The sequence below is a fragment of the Amblyraja radiata genome, chromosome 7 (assembly GCF_010909765.2).
Source record: "Amblyraja radiata isolate CabotCenter1 chromosome 7, sAmbRad1.1.pri, whole genome shotgun sequence".
Lineage (NCBI taxonomy): Eukaryota > Metazoa > Chordata > Chondrichthyes > Rajiformes > Rajidae > Amblyraja > Amblyraja radiata.
In genome coordinates this window covers 16,541,800-16,553,106 of record NC_045962.1, presented here as the reverse complement: position 1 = coordinate 16,553,106, position 11,307 = coordinate 16,541,800, and the positions used below count along the sequence as shown (strand labels likewise).

Genomic DNA, 11,307 nt, shown 5'->3' with positions numbered 1-11,307 from the left:
ATGATTGGGACCCAAATTGTGCGCGCTTTTGCCACGATTGTCAGTCCTGCCGTGCTGCCCGTGAGGCGTCGGTAATAGCGAGCCATGAATATTCCGTCATCCAAGTGCGAGTGAGTACGTTTCTTATAGTTTATTTTTAGTTTAGGCAAGTCACTTCTGTCAGGGTCGAGCCATGTCTGGGTCGGCGAGGATAGATGGGGCAAATTCCTTTAAGGAAGAAGTAATGAATATCATTACTAACATCAGTAGCATTGATTAAAATTATGTTGCATATTCAGAAAGGATAGTATTGGAAAATAATAATATTTGTGCAAAAAGAATGTAAAATGAGATTTCTATTTTTTGGTGAAAGATGTAGAAGTCAGTGGAACTGCTTGATTAGGACAGAACCGATAGGTACCCAAAATGGAGATGTGGTGACAGGAGTGATATTTTCTTCCAAGTCTGAAAAACATTTCATAACTGTTTACTTCTAGACAACAGAAGATTTGCCATGTTCATGTTGGTTTTCTAGGGTGTATACAACAAAATCTATGCATCTATATGGAATAGTAATCCTTAAAATGTGCAATGTGAGAACATACAATGTGAATGTGCATTACATTTTGCCACATTTTTTGTTCTTTCTGAAATTTTCCGTGAGTATATGAAAACTTTATAATTTCTTTGGTTAATAGAACTGGTAGATAAATTTGAGGATTTAAACTAATCCAGCCGGAGTATATAATTGCTGATAATCCTTTGACCCACTCGCCCTTTCAGTGATGTCAGTGGGTCAGTGGGTTATCTTTGTTGTCAAATCTTGTGTTACATGGAGAGAAGGCTGATGGAGTTGATACATGCATTTTGCTTCAGAGTGAGTTCCTTACTTACATTTAGGAATCACCAAAACTACGCAGAAAAACTATTGAATAGCTTAATCTTTAAAATGCGCATACATCTTTAAAATTTAACAGTTCCCTGTGGAACTGCCGGTTCTGGCCATCTCTATCCATCACCAGATCCTCTATCTTCAATATTTTTCAAAGTAATAAGGGAAACTGAATAATTCTATTAGAGTGGAGGGGCAGGGGGGGGGGGGGGTGGGGGGTGGGGGGGATATATTATTTGCTTTCCTATTGTTTGCTGGTAGCGATGTTCAGAGGATTTAATTAAAGACAAAGCAATCCTAAAGGTTGGAAAACTCTATCTTCGAGTGCACATTGTATGGAAAGCAAACATTACGGACCGAATAATTTTGAAATTGTTTATTTATGTTGTCTCGTGGTTTAAATGACCGATTCTGAAGCCGATAATCGCCATTGAACGCGGCTCTGGAAATACCGTAATCGGATATTATCTGACTTTCCCATCCAACAGCATGAAGTGGGATTCCAATTGAAAGTAACATTAGTGTGTCACGTGATAATCTCTGGAATAAATTAACACTTGTTTCATTAATATTGCACAAATTTGTCGTAAATCAGGACGTGGCTGTCAGCTTATTGCACCAGTGCACAAGAGATGTAATTTGATTCAAATCTTCGTTCTTCTTTCCAAAAATGTGTATAAAGTCAGTTTGCACATAGGGCAAATTATTCGGTTGTAAATCTACTAGGGGCATGATAATGCATATTAAATTTGATGGCTATTTTGCTGGAGACCGTACCGGCGGATTGCGAGGTGTCCAGGTAACTTAGTCAGGTGTTCTACCAACATTGAGGAGAAACAGCTGAACTGTTTCGAGCAGATGTTGAACAGCACCCTCATTACTCATACAATTGACATTCAACGCAATATTTGGAAGTATGCTTTCAAACAAAATCAACATGTCTCGCAAAATAATAAGTTTTAAATTGTATATTTAATAAAATAATTGCTTTAATGTGAATGATACAATGACCCGAGCCGAATAATGTACAAAGTTGATTCTGTACAATATCTTATTCTTCATGAATCTCTATTCTGTCATCAACCGCTGCTTCTTGGACTTCAGGAAATGAGATCGCTGCGCCAGTGCGCCCATTCCAATTCCGTATGCTGCTCAGAATCCGCACAAGTTATCAGTCCCTTTCCTATACTGTTTTCCCTGGTGTGGTTTCTGTCGTGCATTGTATTTGAGATACAGCAATAGCAAGCACATTTATTCATTGAGTACGTAACACATGTTGCTCTTCATTGACACGTTATAGCATACCAACCGTGGAAAAAAATGAAAGAAAAAAAAAGAACATTTACAAAATGAATGCCATGAACACATTATTCAACGAACAAGCAGTCATATCAAATTCAGTTTTTACAACTTTGTAGCAACCAATTCAGTTCTTTCTATTGGCTTGCCATAGTGCAAACCGTAACGTTGCCAAGGCGGAATACAAACAGGGTCTTAACACTTAACAGACTTGTGGTTTTCCTGTATCTTTTTGCCTTAAACATTGTCCACAGACATAGTGCTTCCGTTAGCTTCGAAAGACAGTCCATCTTTCCCGTAATGCCAATGCATAAAATTCAAGTTTAGAGTAGTTCAGACGACTTGATAATGTAAATGCTCTGTTTATCTGAACCAAGAGTTAAATATTGAAGTCGAACGTTATTATCTGTTGCAATAAACACGAATACAGTTTATATATTGGCTGATGATCAGGTAACCCTCTGGGGAGTGGTGTGTCAAGTCTATATCAAAAAACTTCTGAACTCTTTTGTTTTAAACACATGCAATGACATTTTTTTCTATACACTGGAAACGCCTTCTACCTTTAATTAAGCCGTCAAATTTGGAAGTGAAATTGTTCGCGCATATTCAGATTTAAATTGTTTTCTGTGGGATGTTGTGTCCTTGCTAAAAATGTATACGCGTCCCTCTGTTTTGAAATGGAATAGTGTACCGGGCCGTTGAATTCATTTTGGGTACGTCGGAATCTCGCTGTTCTTGTTCGGCCCATGTTATTCATACACAAATACAATCTCTTCTTTGCCTATTGCACAGTTCTGGGTGATGCAGACAATCGTTGGCACGACCGTATATCGCACGTCGAGTCGTAAGGACGCAAACTCCTGTCTTTTTTTGGTCGTTCTCAGGAACAGCCACAGCGATCGACTACCATCGCTGGGATTTTTCCGTAGATGATTTGTTCTCTTCCGTTAAAGTATAACATGTTTATAGGTGACATCTTCGTCGGGGTGCAGCAGGGTCCCGCCGAACCCCTCGGGTTGGCCTGCTGTACAAGGTGGGTGTGGGGGAACTTTTGCAGAAACATGTACTCGCATTGTCCTGAGCAGTAATTGGCTTTGTATCTCTTGGGCGCGATAATCCAGTCCCAACCGAAAGCCTCAAAGTCTACGGTGAGCGGATAACGACAGCAGCGCGATTCAGTTGAGTGCTCATCACAGTCAAGCCCAAGATTCCTTCTGGATCGCTTCGATGTTTCTGTCACCTTTACTTCGAGAAACGGTTGCTGTTGAAAACGAAAGGGAAACGCTGTTAAAGGAAACTCCAAATCTTAAACGCTTTAAGAAAATGTAGAATTGCATTTGATATTTCCCTCGTAGTTTCGCGGTGCCTTGGTTTTCATTACAGCATAAAATCTAGCATGGACAGACTCCGACAAAAGGGCGGCTGAACAATTAGAAAATAACGAGCAGAAGTTAAACGCAGTTACACGAGTTCCCATGAAATGTTACAGCTGTTCAGTAATACGTTTCTTCGCGCATTGAAAGATTTTAAGCCCGCTAAGACCTTTTTCTGCGTACAAGATGAACGACATGTAAATCATGTTTGAGATTTCTTATTAACTCTTCATTATTGTTTTTATTTGATTTCCAAATTTTCCTTTTGCACCTGGCAAAATCTTTATGTTTCAATTGATTTGAAAATTAATGCTATCTAATCTCAACCTCCCATTTTAAAATCGTAATAGCATTTAGATTTAACAGAATAGCATTTGACTTCAAATGGATAAACTGATTCAATTAATCTTGTTTTCGAAAATTCTGTAGGAATGCAAACTGACTGAAAAGGACACGTGGGAGGAAGGATTCTCCTTATGTGAGCAAACCTCTGGTCGCAAGGTACATGGGGCATCCTCAGAAATATGTTAGACTTAGAATTGTGAAAGATAGAAAGCAAAAGTTTTTCTTAACTGCACACTATTGGAGAGAGGGCAATCTATTTCCATTAAAAATTGAGTCACCCCCCTTCCTTTTTAGAGTCTTTAAAAAAAATATGGGTCAAAAGAAGGGCAAACAGGACTAGCTTAGATAGACCATCTTGGTCTGCACCTAGAAGTTGGGCCGAAGGGTCGTTTTCCGTGCTGCATTACTTGAATTCTCCAGAAGTTGAATTCTGAAACGCCCATTCTATATTTCATTCAATATAGTTCAATGTGTATATACTGGACATATTCATTTCATAAACGGGATGAGAATTAGAACAATAGTGCGTGAGATCCATCGTTCATCTAACGCCCTCACGATCAATACACCGGGAACAAACTGATATGAAAAAAGAGCATTGTTTAAAACGTGGTGTAGACTGCAGTTTTGAAAGTCATATTATTAACAATGTTGTAAATATACAGGTATAGTAGGAACTTAAACATGCCCTTGGCCCTCTGATGTAGGGGCGGGAGACAATTCTGAATCGGGTTCTTGCAGAAGAGGGGCAACCTGTATATTTCCATTGATCTTCACCTTAAAGATCTGAATCTAGTTTATATCGCGTATCCATGGGCCGCGAAGAGTCGTTTATTCAGTAAGGTTGGAGTTGTTTTTAAATTAAATTGAGCTCACTTGGACAATTTCCTGTTTAGATAATAAATGGTTCCTGGTTCCTGGAGTGTCGTAGTTTGTGATGTCATTGGCAACCCTTCTTGTGAAACCTATGCAGTGCGACTACCCTTCGAGAGCGACGCGAAAGATCATGTAGGGATAAAAATGGGAGACATTTAGGTATTTTTCTTTGAGTATTAATGTGGCATTTAGTAACTTTTAAAAGTTAGTCATATGGGCATGGGAGGCCAACCCTAGATTAAATACCGAAACAAGAAACACGAAACATTTCAAATTTGTCATTTATGGATATTTTTTCAACGAATTCAACGTAATGTTTTTAAAATTCTTGCTCCCTGAAAATTCACAATCAAACCCACATTGCTCTTTTAAATATCTGTTTTAATTTGATTTCCTCTCGCGCGTGCTTTGTTGCCAAACAGTTAAGTGCTCAAAGCAAGCTTCTGTGTTTTTGCAGTGAAGCAGCTTGGATCTGCTCTAAATTGGGTTTGCCAAGTGCAGTTGGAAGTTTGGAAACTCTACAGCTCACATTGTTTATGTAATATTATCGCTAGCAAACAGCTCTTTCATAATAAATCGGAATCATTTCCAATAAGTCAACGCTAAACACCCCCCCCCCCCTCCCCCACCATATCAGTCGCAATCTGAAGATACTCTCTTGCTGCAATGTGGATGAATAAAAAATTATACTGCTTAAGTCTTCAACATATTGTCACAATTTACCTGTTTTAAGCATAGTTCGGCAAATATATTCAAAAGGACTGAGTTTATGTTTTTCACCCTGCCAGATACTGTCATACTCGTGTTATGTCCTGAACGTGTTACTTTCGATGGTTGCAAGGGTATCTTTTTCTTGGGGGCGGGGTACTTCTTCACAAACCAGGAAGGCTTTCAACACAGTTCAACTACTTTTAATTGCCCAAGATTTCATAAGATTGAGAATGTCAGGAAGCGCTGGGAAGTTGTTAAATTAGCTAATGCATATAACTTTGCCATTTACTGTCGATAAAAGGGATATGAAAGTAAAACGTTAGTTTCAGATTATATTGGACAAAGTTTGAAATTAAATATAAAATATTGCCTTGCATTTTATGATTGTAATTAGTAGAGTTTTGTCATGGCCGTTTCCCCATGTCTATTATTTAGAAAGATTACATCAAATCAACCTGCCAAACATGAGTTTATTGAATGATCAAACAATATTCCATTGTTTTATTTGATTTTATGAAGCTATGCTTAAAACCAAAAGCACAAATTCGACGATTTTTCAAATTTGTCGCGAAATTTGTAAAAGTGAATTTGTGGGCAAAAGAGAACCATTCGCTTGTACGCTAACGGTCCACGGATATGTCTATAGACATATTTTTAATACTATCCAATAACCGGGCAATACCTGACAGCTTAAGCCAAAGAACTTTAAAAACGGTTCCACGGCTTTCGATTTGTGTAGCTTCATTCCACTTTTAATTATATCGGCCAATAAACGTTTCGCAAAGAAATTGCCTTCATTAACTGATATTGGAAGAGTTAGAGTATACTATATGTATTGTTCAAATAAAATACCGCTTACCAATCCTTGCTCTCCCACGCCCGGGGAGGTGACAGCCAAGTCGAGTCCGTTGATATCAGACGCGTTGATTTGGATTCCCCAGTTTGATTCGGGTTGTTTAAGCCAGTTCTGTAGTACGCGCTTGAAGTCTATACTTTGCCAATGACCAGTGCCAGAGTTAATGTCGAATTTTAAAGAGCGAATTGGGGTGTGATTCGTCCATTCCTGTCCCACTGGCTTTAGTCGTAGAATCTGCATAAATACCGTTGTAGTTTGTCTCACTGGCCGCAGGTATATCCAGAGATGGGCTTTGACTACTTTATTGAACTGCATTTTAGGGCTGATCTTGAAGGAACAACATTTCGGTTTGTCATCGACTTGGACACTAGGTTCAGCTTTAAAAAAGTTTAAATAACGCACGTGAATTATGTTATTTAACCCTTTCTTCAATAATTGTATCTTGTAAATTCAACGATACATAGTAAATTGCACAGATTAAACAAACAATATATTATTTTGCCGTAATTACTTTAAGAGTAACGATGGAGTAAAAGTTACATGCATACATTTATAACAGTACTTCAGGTTTAGGGAAACACAGTCTCTGGAAACAAGGTATTTGGTAAGATATTAACTTTTAAAAATAGAATCAATGCATCGGTGAAATTTAAAAAATAACTTGTTTGTGCAGAAATGGTTATTTGCAGCTGAACTCTATGGGAAAACTGGCAAGATTAACATTTTCACTTGCAGCATGGTCAGTATTACTTGGGAGAAGATTTGTGTGTCCCGTTGACTATTCTTTCTTTAATGCAAACGGTTTGAGAGAGTTCCACCATAAATTGGTCTCAATCTTATCTCTCTGACTGCATATCAATCCTCCATTTTTTTGCAGATGTAGCATTTAGTAGCTAACACCGGCTGACGGAGCGGTCGGGCAGCTGCAGTTACCCGTCACATGCTTTGCAGTTAAAATGACCCTAATGACACGCTGAGGTCATGACACCATTTGCTAGTAGCTATTAAGTTATTCCTCGACAATGAACACTAATATGCCTGTGGGACAATAGAATCTTTCTTCCCAACTCTCTCGGCATGAGGAAAACCGGCTCACTACATTGAGAAACATCAAATGTTGTTTGACAAACAGTGGCAGAAAGCCGAAAAGCTTTAAGTTAGAATACAAATTGTTCAAATACTTAATTAAAGTTATTTCTGAAAACTCGCATAATCCTCATTAGTTACATTCATTTGTTTCACAGCAATAGCTGCTGGGTTCGTTTGCAAGGGCTAAACTCGGCTAAGGTTCATAGGGTCACCTAGAGTGAATGATAATTTCTCCACAACTAAAATATAATTTGATGGAACAAATTTAGTTTTACATTGATAGCTCATAAAGATGGTGCTTTTATAGTCCCAGGTTATAAACATGGTTGCCTAAGTTTCAGGTGTACAGGAAATATAAACTGTTGCTAGTTAAGATGTCCTTGCTCAACTCCAATAGAGCGTGTTTGTGAATTCTTCTGAACAGCTATAACGTGGACAAATAAAGATTCTTTTTTCCCTAACGTTTACACTTCTCGTTAAGTGAGTTACGACCTTAGTATGTTGGTGCGTATTGTAAAGGAAAGGGAAGCCTTTTGAAACAGAATAGATGAAAAGATCACAATGAGGTCGCGATTTCCATGGCTAATAAAATCTTTGTCGAGCCGTTTGCTTTAAGTGCAACTCACATAATAACCTACAACCAGTGATATTAGTCTATCAATTGAAAGAAAAAGGTGTAAACATTATGGCAGCACACAAATCGAAATGTTGCATTACATCAGTCGTTATATGCAGAAAAATAGTTTACTGCTGAAACGTTACTTATAATTATACAGGCCTACTTACGTTCCGTGGCCATGGTGATGAGGGTTTCGGTGGTAGCGTGATAATCATCCTCTTCTAATAAGGCATCATTATTGTCATCCCCTTGGATATCATATTGATCAAGAAGTCGTTGCAGAGGAGGAGCTTTCGGTAAAAGTTGGTTCACTGTATCCCGGCTAATGTTGGGTGCTTCTTTGAGGCGCAGTTTGCTCAGAATTTGCGATTTGATAGACTCCAGTCTCAGTGCTTTATTCTCCTTCCTCCACCTACAAGCTGAACACTCGGACACGTTATAGTCACTATCTGGCCCTTTTTCGAGCGGTTCCGTTTTAATATCTGTCAGATTCGCGTGCGCGCCATCTCTGCCACCTACTCGGGCAAGTGCACCAAAGAGAGCCAGGTAAATGAGCACTTGTGATGCTTGCATGTTCCCAAGTCTTTTGCTGGGTCCTCTTCTGCCTCCAGTTAAAAAAAGTGTGTTAGAGGCTGGTGGGCTGGGATATGGCCAAGCGCACTGGTAAATCTCATATATTCCAACACGGCTTTTTATACTACAAGTTTGGCCACACTATTGTGTCGTAAAAATCAACGATTGGCTGCTGTGCCAACAAAGAATCTAGCTGTCAGAACTGAGACCTTTCTCTGTCACTCACAGCCAACGCAGCGTCATTATTTTCAACTTCGCTCGTGTGTTTATATCGCCTGTTTATTCCAATGAACGATAGCCGAAACAATTCACACAAAGCATGGTGCGCCGATCACTTTTTCTCGCATTCAGCAAGTTGTTAGGACTCAGAACGCCAGATCTCACGATTCCCCGCTGCTAGGCATAATATGTAGCAGTTTTTGTTACCAATTTTATACAGCTTTCGCTCCACGTCTATCCCAATTGTGACCGATTCGCTCTCATGCACGCACTCTCACTCTCTCTCCCTCTCTCTCCCTACAGTAAATATGAGATGGTTCAGGCTACTGAAAGTTTAGTGGACGATTGCGATAAATGGGCATTAGTTCGAACATCCCCTATTTTGTGCCACCATCTTTCACTTCGGTTTATTAAAAAAGGAATTAAAACGCACGAGGGTGGAACGAGGACAACTATTTCTTAGTGTGCATTTTTCAAACAAACTTTGACCGGGTATAATAGCTTGGCGCGCTTTAATGCAATTGACTTGGAGACATTAGAACTGCATTAGAACTAAAGGAAAGACAAAGTTAGTTTTATTCAACGCTTGCACTTCTTTAGAAAAGTAGTTGTTAATTGCAGCATTTGTTAACTAGGACATTTTAAAAAATCAAACTCAATATGTGACATCTAAAACACTACACATGCTATTATGTGCATTATGGCGGAACAACGGTCCTAAGATATTAAACTCGAATCCCTGCAATCAATTTATGTCTAATTGGCTCTTGAAATATCATAAGATTCTTTTTTCTTTTATCTGAAATGTAGACGACAGACAACTAATGTTCACGTACATTTACCCCACGGAGAAGCGATGAGTGTGGAAATGATAATATGTCAAAATATACTCCACGCAACTCCCCACCTGGTAACAAACCTATACCTTTAAAGTTCGAACCCTCCACTAAACACTCCGATGATTACAGAATGTGGAATCACATACCTAGTCAAATAGCCTGAAAAGCTCTTCCCTTTCATTCACAGTCAATTGCTTTTTTCTTGTCAACTTCTTAGATTATACTAAAAGCAACTCCAAAGAATGCATGCTACGAAAGGAGAAACGTTTCGTAATTCACTTAAAAGGACGTGCCACATTAAAAAATATGCAAGATAGTTAAATACCATTTAAAAAGGCCGATTACTTGCAGGAGAGCTTGTGTGCACTTTCGTGGTTTCAAACGCCGTGTCCACTTCCGCACGTAATTGCAATTAGCCTGAAACTGGAATATGTAAGAAACAACGTTATTAATGTAATTCAATTTGTTGGCACTGCGCCGCCCGCCACATTTGTTAAATAAATCCGAAAAGAGTGGGTTGGATATAAGACGAGCACAGGCGTACATTACATTTTAACACAGAAATGAGAGGAAGGACGATTCGAAGAAGCCACCACACAATTATTGCCGGTTATTTCACCCGAGGCTTCTCTTTTCCGCTGGAAAAATACCACGTGCTCCGGTGTAAGAATGGATGATGGGGTTACGCTCTGTGCATCTCACCGAACGCTTACTATAAATATTACCCTATATGCTATTTTGAACATATGCCAATAAGCAACAAAAGTTATTCCCATAAATATTCCCTTTTAAAATTATTTAGCTTCAGGCTAAATATTATAGCAATATTTCGTAAGGTGGGGAGCAATTTAATTCTGATTTGGAATATATAAACTGCGTTTGACCTTAGACGTAGTTGAAAGGGAAGGGCATTTCCCAGTGCGTTAGTCATAATTATTCAAAGTTCTGCAATTTAATGTCCAGCAGAATATGTGATTTAATTGTTCCATCAAATTCTGGAGGAACTCTGTTCTGCTACTGCGGTGCTGCCTGCTATTCGCTGCATACTGGTGGGCTAGAAAAACATATTTCACAAATTGAAACTTCTGCGTCGTATGGAATTATAGATGGGAGTCCGTGATAGGACCACGGCTAATACGTCCATCTACTGGCAATTGGGAGAACTACATCATTTATTTAAACGTAACCAATATCTGTCGAATTTATTGAGCGAGATGGATTGAATGCGAATCAATACGAAAAGCAATCGCAAACATCATTTTGCAGCCAGAATCTGCCTGAAAGATGGGGGACATTCCCAACTCTCACATGTCAATTGAAAGAAGCAAAATCAAAACATTGGAACATTCCCCCTGGTCATCCATTGAGATAACTAAATTAAAAAATTCCAATGATTACATTTTAGAAAGCTGTAAATTTAGGATATAGAGGCAAAGTGCCAGTGAAATAATAGTGAAATAATTATTTAAATCAAGTTTTGATAGACATTTCGCTGCCGGCAACATAACATTTTGTTAATTAAGAATTTCATGGTGGGTCAGCGATGGTGTAAAGGCATGGGTGGATGGACTAGAGTTAAGCGCACCGTTTATCACGACGTTGGCTTTACAAACACTTGGGCAAATTCACGTTGG

The 11,307-nt window shown here is 38.8% G+C and overlaps 1 protein-coding gene across 5 annotated transcripts; it reads right to left on the bottom strand.

Moving 5' to 3' along the window:
• Positions 1 to 1,824: 1,824 nt before the first annotated feature.
• mstn (myostatin) lies at positions 1,825 to 10,708 on the bottom strand. 5 transcript variants are annotated; one of them, XM_033023768.1, is made up of 5 exons: positions 10,558 to 10,708; positions 9,999 to 10,096; positions 8,210 to 9,011; positions 6,338 to 6,711; positions 1,825 to 3,434 (listed from the first exon to the last, which is right to left on the bottom strand). In XM_033023768.1, exons 3-5 carry the CDS (start codon positions 8,613 to 8,615, stop codon positions 3,054 to 3,056), a joined length of 1,161 nt encoding a protein of 386 aa, XP_032879659.1. In that variant the 5' UTR covers positions 8,616 to 9,011; positions 9,999 to 10,096; positions 10,558 to 10,708; the 3' UTR covers positions 1,825 to 3,053. The 5 variants fall into 5 exon arrangements, with proteins under 5 accessions (XP_032879659.1, XP_032879656.1, XP_032879658.1 ...); XM_033023765.1 differs by lacking the exon at positions 10,558 to 10,708 and adding an exon at positions 10,223 to 10,349; XM_033023767.1 differs by lacking the exon at positions 10,558 to 10,708 and adding an exon at positions 10,223 to 10,349 and having other exon boundaries at positions 8,210 to 9,008.
• Between the last annotated feature and the right edge of the window lie 599 nt (positions 10,709 to 11,307).